The sequence below is a fragment of the Centroberyx gerrardi genome, chromosome 12, assembly GCF_048128805.1.
Source record: "Centroberyx gerrardi isolate f3 chromosome 12, fCenGer3.hap1.cur.20231027, whole genome shotgun sequence".
NCBI lineage: Eukaryota > Metazoa > Chordata > Actinopteri > Beryciformes > Berycidae > Centroberyx > Centroberyx gerrardi.
In genome coordinates this window covers 1,802,812-1,817,961 of record NC_136008.1, presented here as the reverse complement: position 1 = coordinate 1,817,961, position 15,150 = coordinate 1,802,812, and the positions used below count along the sequence as shown (strand labels likewise).

General features: G+C 44.1%; 1 protein-coding gene across 1 annotated transcript; it reads left to right on the top strand.

Annotated features, from left to right (window-relative positions):
• The first annotated feature begins 10,586 nt into the window (after nucleotides 1–10,586).
• Nucleotides 10,587–14,500, top strand: rpp25l (ribonuclease P/MRP 25 subunit-like). The gene is made up of 2 exons (XM_071898900.2): nucleotides 10,587–10,638; nucleotides 12,285–14,500. Exon 2 carries the CDS (start codon nucleotides 12,292–12,294, stop codon nucleotides 13,003–13,005), a length of 714 nt encoding a protein of 237 aa, XP_071755001.2. The 5' UTR covers nucleotides 10,587–10,638; nucleotides 12,285–12,291; the 3' UTR covers nucleotides 13,006–14,500.
• The last annotated feature ends 650 nt before the right edge of the window (nucleotides 14,501–15,150 follow it).

Genomic DNA, 15,150 nt, shown 5'->3' with positions numbered 1-15,150 from the left:
TGCACAAAGTCAGGAGTCCCGTGGCCATGTAAGGAGGTGCAGCTAGTCGCGCGGGGGGGGGGGGGGGGGGCTCCTCCCACTCATACTACACATACTGATACTACACTACAATACACTACAGTACTGTACAATACATCACACAGCAGCAGCCTCTCCCGCCCCCACCGGGCCGAGCTGGGAACAGTCCATCAAGGAGGAGAGGTGTGTGTGTGTGTGTGTGTGTGTGTGTGTGTGTGTGCGTGTGTGTGTGTGTGTGTGTTAGGGGGAGGCCATGTTACTGTAAAGGAGTTTGGATTGGCCAAAGAAGAGAAGCAGTGAAGCAGAGGTTCCTGGGAAATTCTGAGGAATTTCTTAAGAAATAAGAAAAGATCTATTAGTCATATTTTTTTTGTGTGGGTGTGTGTGTGTGTGCGTGTGTGTGTGCGTGCCTGCGCGTGTGTGTGTTCACGCATTGTGAAGTTATTGTTACATATAGACATATGTTTGATGCCTGTTGTTTAGTGACGCCTACTGGTGCTTTGAGAAAGTACATGTTGACCAGGATGTGATTGTGGGGGGAGTTCAAGGCCCCGGATACTGACATGTAGGCATGCGCAAGAGCTGCGCTGTTGTTGAATAAAAGTTACCAGACTGAAACATGGTGTCAGAAGCGGTTTAGCTCCGTCAAATAAAACCACGCCATGGCGAGTAACAGTATTCCGGCGCCCGAGGGCATGCGTATGTCCGGGGATTTGGCAAAGAACTGGGAGGTTTTTCGGACGGAGTTCGGAGGACTTTTTGCTGGCAACGGGTCTGCGTGAGAAGTCGAAGGAAGTTCAGGCAGCCTCGCTGAGACGGCTAATGGGTAACGAGTGCCGTCATATTTACATGCATAGCCTCACATTGACCGAGGAACAAAAGAAAGACCCAGTTGCTATCTTGGATGCTTTGGGGGGTTACTTCAAGCCGGTGAAGAATGTGATTTACGAGAGATACACGTTTGGATGTTGCAAACAAGAAACTGATGAACCAATAGACAGCTTTCTAACGAGGCTAAAGGAAAGAGCATCATCATGTGAGTACCGAGAGCTAAAGGACGAACTGGTTCGAGACAGGCTCATGCTAGGCGTTGCTAGTGGAACTGTAAATATTGTGGAAACAGCCACAAGCGGGGCAGAGAGCAGTGCCCAGCCTACGGTAAGACTTGCCGAACATGTGGCATTTCAAATCACTTTGCCAAAGTATGTCAGGCTAGCAGCAAGTCCGACAAAATAAAAAAAATGAATGTGCTTGAAGATGTCGAGCAAGGGGCAGGGGACTCAGGTACAGACTGTTTCAAGTCACTGAATGCATTGGTACTGTGAAATCCCAGGGGCGCAAATGGTTTGTGCACCTGCGTCTGAATAAGAAAAAGCAGCTATGCCAGCTAGATACAGGCGCCACTTGCAATGTTATGGGCCACAAGATCAAAGAGAAGCTATCACCCAGAACAGCGTTACGCCCGAGCACAACTAGGCTGAAACTGTATTCCGGGAAATTTATGCCATCACTGGGGAAATTCCACACAGAATGTGTCATCCGGGGAGAAAAGCACAACCTCATCTTTGAGATAGTTAAAACCAAGTAAAAGCCTCTTCTCTCCGGGGACACATGTGAACGTCTGGGCCTCGTGACCTTCAGAATTCCAGATGAACTGAATAATGTCGATGCAAGTCAGTCTGCGCCCCTTACAAAGGACCAACTGTTAAAAGACTACCATGATGTCTTTAAAGGGTAACTTCGGTATTTTTCAACCTGGACCCTATTTTCCCATCTTTTTGTGTCTAAGTGACTAAACGGGACAACAATTTTTGAAATTGGTCCAGTATTGAGCGAGATCGCATCGCCGGCTGGGCTCTGACAACATTATGGAAAGGACCCTACAGAGAAATGAAACGTTTTTCTTTACCTTTCCTTAACCAAGTCTCGCGAGAGTTGAGTTGTTGCAGGAAGTTACACACAGACCGGATCAAGCGAAAGGTAAAAAAAAACGTTTCATTTCTCTGTAGGGTCCTTTCCATATTGTTGTCAGACACTTATAATAACAATCTGAGCCTGTCAGTGGCAAAAACAAGAACTTTTAGTGGACGTACATTGACGGTGTGATTTGCCCCGTCGGATTACATTGCAGCTCGTTTCGCGGCTGCCGGCTGAAGCGATCTCGCTCAATACTGGACCAATTTCAAAAAATGTTGTCCCCTTTAGTCACTTAGACACAAAAAGATGGGAAAATAGGGTCCAGGTTGAAAAATACCGAAGTTACCCTTTAAGGACCCAATCGTGTCGGTCACTTTGATCTGGACCCTAATGTAACTCCGGTACAGTGCGCACCACAGAATGTTCCAGTAGCTTTGAAAGCAAGAGTCAAGGAAGAACTGGACAGACATATCAGAGCTGGCAACATCGCACCGGTGACCGAGCCAACAGCGTGGATAAGTAATATGGTGACTGTTGCAAAGCCAGAAAAAATAAGACTCTGCATTGACCCAAAGCCTCTCAACCAAGCACTGCTGAGGTCTCACTACCATCTGCCAACACTGGAAGACGTGTTGTATAAGCTGCCCAAGGCTCACATTTTTACGTTGGTGGATGCTCGCGATGCCTTCCTACAGTGCAAGCTCGACGACGCCGTCTGACGACCTTCTGGACACCGTGGGGCCGAATGAAATGGCTCAAACTCCCATTCGGTGTCTCAGTAGCGCCTGAGATCTATCAGTGCAAGCAGCATGAACTGCTGGCTGGCATCGAACCGATAGCTGATGACATCCTGGTGGTCGGGTGTGGTGATACGGATGCGGAAGCTGAACTGGACCATGACAACAACTTGAGTGCTCTCATGGAACGATGCAGGGCAGTGAAGCTCAGACTGAGTGAGCGCAAGCTGCAGTTCAAGCTCAAAGCTGTACATTTCCACGGTCACATACTGTCCTCGGAAGGTCTGAAAATCGACCCTGAGAAAACACGGGCTGTGTTGGAGATGCCGACGCCCACGGACGCGAAAGCGGTGCAACGCTTCATTGGGTTCGTCACTTACCTTGCAAAATTCCTGCCAAAGCTCTCAGAGATCTGTGAGCCACTCCGCAGGCTCCTGGATAAGGACACTGAATGGCATTGGTTGCCCAAACATGAGGATGCGGTGCGTGAAATAAAGCGGATGGTCACCAGCACACCCGTTCTCAAATACTATGACATCACGAAGCCTGTTACGATCCAGAGCGACGCTAGCATGACCGGACTGGGGTGCTGCTTGTTGCAAGGAGGGCAACCCGTGGCTTTTGCCTCAAGAGCACTGACACAGAGCAAAACTATGCCCAAATAGAGAAAGAGTGCTTTAGCATAGCTTTCACCTGCCAGAGATTCCACCAGTACTTATATGGCAGGGACTTTAGAGAAGTTTAAAGGGAATCGTTTATAAGTTAAGCATGTTAATATTTCCAACAGCTAAAGGAAAGGAGATGTTACATATAGACATATGTTTGATGCCTGTTGTTTAGTGACGCCTATTGGTGCTTTGAGAAAGTACATGTTGACCAGGATGTGATTGTGGGGGGAGTTCAAGACTGTCTGGATGGTGAAATTTTAATGATGGAATTGAAAGGTGAAACTGTATGATTTAACTTTGAGATGAAACTTTAAAATGAAACTTAAAGATGAAACTTAAACTTTAATATGAAACTTAAAGGTGAAACTTTAAGATTACATTTTAAAATAGAACTTAAAGGTGAAATTTCAGGATGAGACTATAAGTTGAAACTTAAAGCTGAAAGTTTAACATGACTCTTCACCCTGAGCAGCAGCACTGGAGCCTGCTGGATGTTTGCTCCATGTTGGACTTCCAGTCTGAATCAGTTCTGTTTCTCTCATATTAACCCAAATCCTCCTCCAGCCCCTCATCATGGAACCAGAGGGTTTCTGTGTTCCAGTCGTCCCGTTCTCCATCTGAACCACACAAGCTTCGGTGAGCAAGTCTTTATTTATATCGCACGTTTCAAAACCAACGCTTACAAAATGCCTTTCCTCCTCATACAGTGGCCTATTTAATGGAATGGGATCAGGCTCAACAAGGAACATGTATTTCAGTGTTTTATTTATTTTGGTCCTGCTGGTCTTTATCAGGCTTTTCTGTCACAGTTAAAGGTCCAAAACAAAGAAGCAGTTTCCTCCTTCGAGCCACCAGGGAGGATTGTTTTCAGTCTTCAACACTGAGCTCAGAGCCACACAGTCACTGCAGGTCTGCACAGTCCACAGATAGGATCCAGTTTTGGGAATTTCATCATTTGTTTAAATAGTTGTGGAGCAGGCTTTCCTGATGGAAACCATACACTGCTGCTCAAACACTCAGTGTGGAACTTTAGGGAGATTTTTAGTGAGAATTTACAAATCCTGAAGTCATTTCTTAGATAAAAACCCTGCAGCGGGTCGACGACTCGAACTGTCCGCTGGCCGAGTCTCGTGTCTGAGGATGTGAGGTCAAACATCTGACCTGTGTTTAAAAGAAATGTCTGGTGTTTCACATGAATATCATTCATAGCCAGAGCATCTGTGCAGCCAAAGCAACAACTCGTAAAACACAATTACCTCCAAACTGTATTTGGCTGAAAATACTTAGTTTCCCTGGTAATTTAGATTACAAAATACTCAGATATTTTGGCACTGATGAGGCCGAAGCAGCAGGGAATGTTCCTTCAGCAGAAAAAAAGAAGAATGGGGAGCGCTGCTGGGATATACATGGTTAAAAATCAATGATAGAAAGGTGCTCTCTGGTGGATATCAGTAGAATCCAAAACATTAAGAGGACCAAAGCACTCTGTCCCTTAGATTAAAAAGAAAGCAGCTGTCTGATTGGCTGGCTGAAAATGCTGCCATGTTCCTGAAACCAACGGTCAGTCCTGGACCATGGAGGTTTGGCTGGATTGAAGACCTGCAGACTCTCTGCGAGACGCTTTACTGGATAGAAAAAAACATATTTCTACTTTGCAAATGTATTATCATGTCTATTTTTTCCCACGGCACAGCCAAGGGAATCATGAGGCCCAGGCCCATTCGGGTCAGTCAGTCAGGCAGTCAGTCAGTCAGTCAGTCAGTCAGTCAGTCAGTCAGGCAGTCAGGTAGTCAGTCAGTCAGTCAGTCAGGCAGTCAGGCAGTCAGTCAGTCAGTCAGTCAGTCAGTCAGGCAGGCAGTCAGTCAGTCAGTCAGTCAGTCAGTCAGTCAGGCAGTCAGTCAGTCAGTCAGTCAGTCAGTCAGGTAGTCAGTCAGTCAGTCAGTCAGGCAGTCAGTCAGTCAGGCAGTCAGGCAGTCAGTCAGTCAGTCAGTCAGTCAGTCAGGCAGTCAGTCAGTCAGTCAGTCAGGCAGTCAGTCAGTCAGTCAGTCAGTCAGGTAGTCAGTCAGGCAGTCAGGTAGTCAGTCAGGTAGTCAGTCAGGCAGTCAGTCAGTCAAGTAGTCAGTCAGTCAGGCAGTCAGGCAGTCAGTCAGTCAGTCAGGCAGTCAGGTAGTCAGTCAGGTAGTCAGTCAGGTAGTCAGTCAGTCAGGCAGTCAGGCGGTCAGTCAGTCAGTCAGGCAGTCAGTCAGTCAGTCAGGTAGTCAGTCAGTCAGTCAGTCAGGCAGTCAGTCAGTCAGTCAGTCAGTCAGTCAGTCAGTCAGTCAGGTAACTCTTAGTGAGATGTGTCTTGGTGAGATGGCCTCTAGAGGGCGTCTCTGATTAACAGATGGTCTCTCTCCTGTCACATTCAAGATCTTCATTCCTGTCACAACGTCACATTCACTCCCATACTGATGATGTCATATTGAATCTCACATTGAGCTCCACTCTCTGTCGTTAATTTACATACATCCATGTCTTCCGATACCCTATAAACTTTAACGTCAGGTAACGTTATCACCTGTGGTATTTAAGTGACGTTAGTGGAATTATTTAACCGATAACCGTGTCGTGATGCTTCAGTGAACTGAACTGAACACGCTGTGGGTCTGTACAGGATCTGTGCTTGTTCTCTAACTTTTGCTGTTTTTTCTTGTGAAATACTGAATGTTCTCAGCCTCCTCTGATAATGAATCAACCTGAAAGGAGAAAAATCATTCTTTGTTTGAACAGTGACGTTGTGAGTAGACAGCTCTTTGTTTTAAGGGTTTATGAGCCAAAAAGGTTGAGAAGCGCTGATCTAAAGTACAAGGCAGTCAGAGCTGAGTGAAGCACAGACTGAAATCCTCACTTCTCCTCCAGTCCTCTCTCTCAGTTTTATTTATGTGTCTTGTATGTATTTTATTTCTGTTTATGGTGATTATGTATGAGCTCGGTGCCTTGCTGCAAGCCAAATTTCCCATTAGGGACGGTGAAGTCTTGATTGTCCAGGCTTCAGGCTTCAGGCTCCGCCCCCCTCCGCCCCCCCACCCAGCCAACAGAAACCTCTGCTGGATCTCTTCCTGACGTTAACACCAGCTGTTTATATACAGAGCAACGGGATTGAAATGGAACTGAGCGGTGATGGAAAGATAAACTGAAGTACAAGTAAAAAGTGTCTGAGTGTCTGAAAAGGAGAGAGGACAGAGTCAAACTAGATTATTTTCACTGGAAACATTAGAAATGAGAAAATAAAGTGTAGAAACAAAGTAAAGTCAGATTCCTCTTCTCACTGTGAATGGATCCACAGTTTGTCAGTTTACGTTGATCCAGTTTCTGTTGCTGATGGAGAGACACAATCTGTTCTGTGATGGATGGATTTAAAATGGACTGAAGTAAAAAAAAAGTACACAAAAAAGCTACTCAGTTACAGTAATGTGAGTAAATTTAATTAGTTACTTGCAGCCTTGGTTCCTATTACATTTATATGTTTTTTTCTTCAATAGATTGAAGAGAATGTTTTCCCTCCACTTTCCCTCTGGAGGTGAAATGCATTATTCTCTCCAATTGCTATAAAGACTCATTAAAGCTATAAAAGTGATGGAGCTGGTCTGCAGGCTTTCACCATGTGGGAGAATAGTTTCAGAAGGATTTCTGTATCGTCGTCCTGGACAAGACTCAGGCTGGAGACTCAGGCTGGAGGTTCGTCCAACAACAACAACACCCAACAAAGACTGTTCCTGTTAGATCCAGTCAGATATTTGACACAACAACAACACAGATCTGACAACATGTGTACTGCACGGATCCCATTTCCTTTTTTCAATAAGTAGGTTTTTACAGCAGTACTTTTACTTCTACTTCAATAAAATATCAGCAAATTAACAGTACTTCCACTGCAAGAACATTCTAGTACTCTTTCCACGGCTGATTGGAGCTGATCTGAGGTCAGTCAGTGGCCGGTACAGTACAGTTCAGTCATGTTGGAGTGTGGTCAGTTGTTTCTCTCTGCCTCTGGAAGACAAACGGAGCGTTTTCTCTTCATGTTCCTCAGAAAGGCTCCGGGCTCCAGATCAACAAACTCCAAACGAGCTGAATCCAAGCACAGAGCTGCAGACGTAACGCTGTAAAGTCGGTACCATGTGTGTTGGCAGCGTTCAGATCATTATGTTGGTTTGCCTCGCTGGTGTGATTATTACAGTAAAAAAAGCTGTTCTACCTTTATTATTTCTTTCCCTTCCACTTCTGATCATTCTCGGTTCACAGGGATATTTGTTCCATCTGTTGTCTGGGTGCTGTGACCCGAGGTGTGACCAAGTCAACTTCGCTCGAGTCCCAAGTCAGTCTCAAGTCTTGAGGTACAAGTCTCAAGTCAAGTCCCAAGTCTAAATGTAGATTAGCAAGTCAAGTCCATGTCATTAATGTCAAGTCTCAAGTCTAAATGTAGAACAGCAAGTCAAGTCAGAACAAATCAAGAGTCCAGTATCAATTTAATATCTTAAAGAAAACTAAATATCTAGGACTTTTCAATGCAATATGGTTTTAATAGGATAAAAACTTGGTAAGAGCATCATGAGTTTGATTTCTAGAATCAGTTTCAACTTCAATAAATTCAATCATTCCATACAAATTCAGAAAACAGAATTTAAATTCAGTCGTCTGCTGGAACAAATCTCATCACTTTCAATCTAAGTCATTTACTCAAGTCATATGACTCGAGTCCCACCTGTGCCTCTGACCTCCTGACTGTATTACCGGTCATGGTAGAGAGTGGGTTGAGTTCAGTGGAAGTCTCTCTGGAGAGTCAGCTGAGCCTCTGATCTGTAACAGTTCAACAGAAACGTCCGTCTGCTTCCAACACTGGAGCTGTGTTGGCATCTTCAGCTGGACTTGGCTCTGTGTGTGTGTGTGTGTGTGTGTGTGTGTGTGTGTGTGTGTGTGTGTGTGTGTGTGTTAGAGAGAGAGAGAGAGAGAGAGAGAGAGAGAGAAGAAACACATCAACTCTGTAATCCCTTATTTAACTTTGCTTAGTTAGCACATGTATTACAAGTATTTTATGATTGTGTTTGATATGATCACTGTTATTATCCAGAGATACTTTATGTGAAGAATCTATTGATTTAATATGCAGTTTATTTCATTTTATTGTACTTGATTTCTATTTAATTTAGGTTTGAATCTATGCTTTGGCAACATGTGCACATGTATGTCATGCCAATAAAGCTCATTCAGTCGCATTACAGTTACAATTTCCCATTTGGCAGACGCTTTTATCCAAAGCGACGTACACATGAGATTTTAATACAACACAAGCAAGGATCTAGTCAGGAGAGAACAACGAGAGTAAGTGACATAAAGCTAAGTTCTGGTCTGACAGGAGATAGGTGCATTTTTTTAATTACACAGTCCATCAGGTGAGAAGGTGTTCGCTAAAGAGCTGAATTGAATTGCATTGAATTGAATTGAAAGAGAGAGAGAGAGAGAGAGAGAGAGAGACAGAATGGCTACATTCTACATTCTACATGTCTATTTTTATTTTAGGTTATCTTTTCTTATCTGTGTATATATATGTATATATATATATATATATATATATATATATGTATATATATATATATGTATGTAGCCTATATATGTATATATATTTTTTAACAGCAAAATCAAAATTTTTCTGTTGGTATTTTTACATAATTTTTTTTTACATATTTTTATTTATATATTTGATTGCAATGTTGCAATGTTACACAGCTATGTTTACACATTTCTTTATTCTAGTTTATCTTTACTTATTGTACTTATATTATTGCTTTGGCAATGTAAACGTATGTTTCCCATGCCAATAAAGCCCCTTTGAATTGAACTGAACTGAGAGAGAGAGAGAGAGAGAGAGAGAGAGAGAGAGAGAGAGAGAGAGAGAGAGAGAGAGTGTGTGTGTGTGTAGTGGAGTCATTTGCCATGCTGTAAGCAGCACTCTTATCCAGAGCTGTTGTATTTTATGAGTCCCAGTGGCCGGTAGTTCAGTGTTTCCCCACAGTTTTATCCTGCAGTGCATCATGGGACAAAACTCTCAGCTGAAAGCAGACTGATGAGCTGATGATGATTCAGGGTTAGGGTTAGGATGCAGAGACAGAGTCGTGACCCGGCCACAGGGCTGCTAACTGACCAGACCTCACATGTTCCACCCCACATACCCCAAATACCCCCCCCCCCCCCCCTCCACACACACACACACACACACAGAGACACACAGCTGCCCCTGGCTCCGTCCTGCTTCTCAACGAGCTGAAACAAGATGATCTGTCTGATAAATAGACATTCTGTAGTCACACACACACACACACACACACACACACACACACACACACACACACACACACATGGACAGGTCCTGACCTGGCAAACACACCCACAATCAAACAATCACACACAAAGAGAGACCATGATGCACACACACAGATTATTTCTTTCTCTCTCCCTCTCTCTCTCACACACACACACACACACACACACCTAGACACACAGGCACACACACACACACACACACACGCACACACACACACTTGAATTCAGCCCATCACGGGAGACTGAAACTCTCTACTTGTTTCATCTTGTTGCCCTTAAAGTCACTAACATCTGGGTCAAATTATAACACATCTTCATTTATTATATTGAATTATGTGTTGGAACACCCAGCTCTCTTTTCCCACCAGGGTTAGGGTTTTCCCTCCCACATGAAACTCGACGGGAATAAAAATCAACAGTAGACCTGCGGTACAGTTACAGTAACACTCTACTGACCTCTACTGGTCAGCAGAATACAGCCTGCACACTACTGTCACTCTGCTCATACTGTTAACCCTTATTTATCCAGGGAAGGAATTTTTATTGTGCACCATTATTATTATTATTATTATTATTATTATTACTATTGTTGTTGTTGTTGTTGTTGTAGTAGTAGTAGTTGTTGTTATGATATCACTTCTCAAAATACAGTTACAGAGAGCAAAAGCAACCAAAGCAAGGTAGGACATGTTAAAGAAAGGCCAGAACATGGAATTTAAAGAATTTACAGATATGGTGATTCAATTAGGAGATTTATTAAAAGCCGAGATTCATAAGCTAATGATTAATTCTCTGCTATGTACAAAACAACCAAAAGAACTACAGAGGAACGCGGCAGTTTGCAGCAGTTGTGAACGTCATACGGTAACGTAAAGCTGTCCGGCAGAGTGTCAGGAGAAGTAAACATGTGGACAGTCTAGTGACCTGGAGAAGAAACTCTGGTAAGATCAGAAACTGTCAGTTCAGCCGGTTAACAGCAGCTGCTGCAGCCTGCAGTTAGATGATGAAATGACAGACTTGTTTTTACATTTTCTATCATTTCCAGACACACTGCAGTCTGTTAGCTTAGTTTAGCCTCACCGGCTAGCTAACAGCCCCATTAGTTATCTGGCTTTAGCAGGCTAGTTTAACTCAATACGACCTAATGTTTCTATTAGGTTTCAGGTCGTGGCTCTGCATGGTAAAGCGGTTATCTTCACTATACTCTACAACGGGCTAATTTCACTTTAGCCCCGATACGTCTGTTTAGGAAAATAACCTATCGCCAATCTCCGTTCTAAAATCGGCAGTTTAATGTTTACTTGCTTATCGGCAAAGCTACAATCACATCAGAACAAGACTTAAGACCTTTACTGAATCAATAAGATCAACTCTTCAATTCGGCATGCATCCAATACACCAAACAACACTGATTTCAATAAAACTTCTACTTTTACACAGCCTTCTTTCACCAATAGCAGCACAGTGGATGGCGGTAGCGAGCCGTGTAAAGCAATTAAAGTTGATATTTTATTGAAATATAGTGTTGAATGGTGGACCATTTATACGCCCAATTTACTAGAAGACCCTAATGATTCGTTAAAGGTTTTAAGTTGTGTTATGGCTGATGTGTATCTTTGCCAAAGTGCCAGATTTTGTGTACAGTTTGGTGTTTTACTGTCAGTGTTTGTGTCTGTTTATGGCAACACGGTTTTCATCATGCTTCTGTCCAACAGGCTAACATCAGTCTGTCCTAACTGCTAGCTAACATCTGTCCTCAGTGTTGGTCAGTGAGGTTCATGAGCAGAGTCAGAATCTCTTTGATCATCAAGTCACTTTACAGTGAATGAACAGGAGGTTTCACAGTATTAACACACTTGGTACAGGGACTGCAGGAGCTCACACAGGAGGACAGTGGATGGTATTCTGTGTTGAGCAATACATTTCACTCTACATAGCTTTACATTCATTATTCCACAGCTGATTTCTGATTGGCCAATAAAAGCGTTCTTCAGTATTCCTCCCTGACCTATGTCTTGACTTGTTTTTGAACACTTTTCCACTGCAGAATTAAGATTGTTCTGCACTTTCTCGTCGGCCTATAATGTGATTAGTGATTACATTTCTTCAATTTCCCATTGTTGCAGTGTTTTATCTGTTATTTTTGATTTTTTTGTTTTGTCTTTTTCTCAACTTTCTGTCTTTCCAATTTGGTTTCCAGCAGCTGGGTGTTTAAACCTGGCGGTTGTAACTGAATGTTGACCCTGTGTGTTGGTACCTGAACCATACTGAACCATGAACAGAATATAATGTAAAAACATGCTGTACTGTGAAGCACTGGTACAGTGGAAAAAGCAGATATGTCTGCCTCCACACAGTAGCTTATTAGGCATCTATCTTTTTATGCTGTTATGCACTTTTCATGTTATTATTTAACATTTTTAAAGGGTTATTGAATTGTATGTGGAATGTCATGTATTGTGTATTGTGTGTTGTTCATTATGTATTCTGTCCGTAACTCTACAGCTGCCCGAATTCACCTGACTGACCGATTTACTTTCGGGTTTAATAAAGTTTACCTCGAACGTTGTCTCCTCTCCACCTGCAGCTGTCAGATGGAGAACTACAGTAAGTCTCGGGTGGTGGAGCAGCCATGTCCCTGCCCGTTTCCCGGCCTGCCCGCCGACACGCCCGAGGTCCGGGTCCGAGACGGCAGCAAGATCCGCAACCTGATGCGCTACGCCCTGAGCCGCATGGAGGCCAAGCCCAGAGCGGCCGAGGGGGAGGAGAAACGGGCGAAGATGGACGAAGGGGGCGTCGCCACGGAGGTGCAGGAGGCGCCGCCGGCTCGCCCCCTCGCTCCGGAGAAGACGCTCAGCCGGCAGATCGTCTTCACGGCGAGCGGTAAAGGCGTGTCCAAAGCCATCACGTGCGCGGAGATCGTGAAGCGGCGGGTGAAGGGGCTGCACCAGCACACCAAGCTGCTGTACAGCACGGCGGAGGAGGTGTGGGAGCCGCTGGAGCCGGCGGCCGGCCTGGACAGCCTGACGGTCAGCAGGAACCTGCCCTCCATCTGGATCCTGCTGTCCAGGGAGCCGCTGGACCCCGGCCTGCCCGGGTACCAGGCGCCCGGCAGCTTCGACGCCCTGTGGGCTCAGACCGCCAGGGAGGAGGCGGGAGGAGGGGGGGGAGGGCAGAGACACGGACACAGGAGGAAGAGAGGAGGAGGAGGAGGAGGAGGAGGGGGAGGGGGAGGGGGAGGAGGAAGAGGAAAGGGAGCTGGGCGTCAGACCGGGCGACCCAGAGAGCCTGGTAAAGGCCAGAGTTGATTTAGTCTTTTATTAGCTGCATTTATAAAATAAAAAAAGACTGAAGTGTAGGAGCAGGAAGTGACACTCAGCTGTTGTGCTCCCAACTGGCTGTTAATCCTGTCTCAAAGTCAAGGAAAATCCAACTCTGTTAAAAACAGCTATTGGTGATGAACTTTTCAATCCTGGCTCCAGTTTGTTGTGTTTTTCTTCTTGGTGGATAACCGGCCAATCGCAGACGAGGTGACGTCACCTCCAGATGTTTCCAGCAGCTCCAGTGGAGTTTGATATGAGAAAATGTTTCAGGATGTAAAACATCAGCGGTAAACGTCAGGTTTTGGTGTCAGTCCCTCAGAATCAAAGAGCGAGGGCTTCTTTCTAGAGCCGCCATTTTGCACCGAGAGACGTTCAACAATCATACAGGGAGAAATCCATCGTAGAAGAGGAGAGAGACCAGTTTCTCCACCACAGGAGCAGGAGAGAGACCAGAATGCACTGCAGCAGAGAGACAGGCTGGGCTTTGATGAAGGGGCCGTGGTTTCGATCATAGACACGCCCCAATGTTCATGAACTAGTTGGCTAGCGAACTATCTTTTATACGCCCACATGCCCACCTTTGATTGAAAACTCATGTTCATGGCCTTTCTCTGGAAGTTGCATTCTGGGAAATGTAGTAAATCACTTAACTGCAGTAGAAGTAGACAAGGCAGGTTGAGGGAAAGTGGGTTCACCAAACCAGTAAACAAAACTTCACAAAACTTCAAAATGTAATGTATTGAACATCACAGGTTGATCAGATCCCTAACCATCAGATCCTCCTGTTGAATTTTCTCATATCAAACTCCATTGTAGCTGCTGGAAATATCTGGAGGTGACGTCACCTCGTCTACGATTGGCCGGTTATCCACCAAGAAGAAAAACACAACTAACTACTGAATGAACCCAAGAATGTAAAGTTACATCACCAGCAGCTGCTTGTAAGTGTTAGAGTGATTTGAGGGGATTTTTCCTTTAACCCAGAGGTTTGATGAAGCCAGCCTCGGTATTCTTTCAGACGTTTTCCCCGGCGGATGGGTTTGTGTTTTTTGACATTTTGACCCGAGTCCTCTGTGACGGGATGGACGGGTGAATTTCCTCGGACTTCCCTCTGTCATTGTGGTTTGAAACGAGTCTCTGCTGCTGCGGCTGCTTTTGAGTGTGAAGTCTGATTTCTGAAACTGTTTTTTTAAGTGGGTAAAAAAATGCCAATTAAAGAGTTTGTTTTTCTCTGAATTTTTGTCTAGTTTCACTCCGTACACACTTCCAAATCAACATGAGTTGTCTTGCATTGTTCATCAAATTATCTCCAAACCTGGAACAAAACCTTTGGCGTTGATTCTGGAGAGGAAGTGCTGCAACCTGAGGTAACAGGAAGTGTGTCCATGGCCACGCCCCTCAACTTCCTTTCTTCACCTCTTCTCACTGTGTGTGTCTGGAAAGCTGAGGCTCCTACTGAATACTTAAATAGATATTTAAAGTCTGCCAGGCCAGAACATTTAGAAGTTTATTACAAAGACAGACAGCAGAAAGATGAACCAGTTGCAGAACGAACATGTGAAAACAGATTTTGACAGTGTTTCTTGTACATGTTTGATTTGTGACTAGAGATGGGACAATAACCGGTATTACTGTATATCTCGGTAACAAACGATAAACAGTAATGGTTATGACAACACCACTACTTTTTATTACCTTGACCACCGTGATAACCACGACTCTCATCTGTCATCATGATTTATTTTCACCAAAAGGAGAAGCGCTCTAATAAACTGTTATATTGATGTTGCTGACTGAGTTAAAGTGGATCCAGACCAGTTGAATTTTATTTGAAATATATTTGACTTTATTGTAGCTGCTGTTCTTTGGATTTTTATTTGTGTTGTTTAAAACTATCCACACAGTTTAAGCTAAACCAGTGTTTTATGATTTTTTTAAGTAAGAAAAAAGTCAAATGTCTTCTGACTGATATGATAAATTAGTTTTTAAGTAATTGAAGCATGTTACAGTACTGTTTTTAAAGTTTACATCTTTTTAGTTATCAAGATTATATCGCATATCGAAATAATTTTGGTCAAGATAATCGTAGGCTACTATGAAATTTTCATATTGGCACAGGCCTAGCCCTCA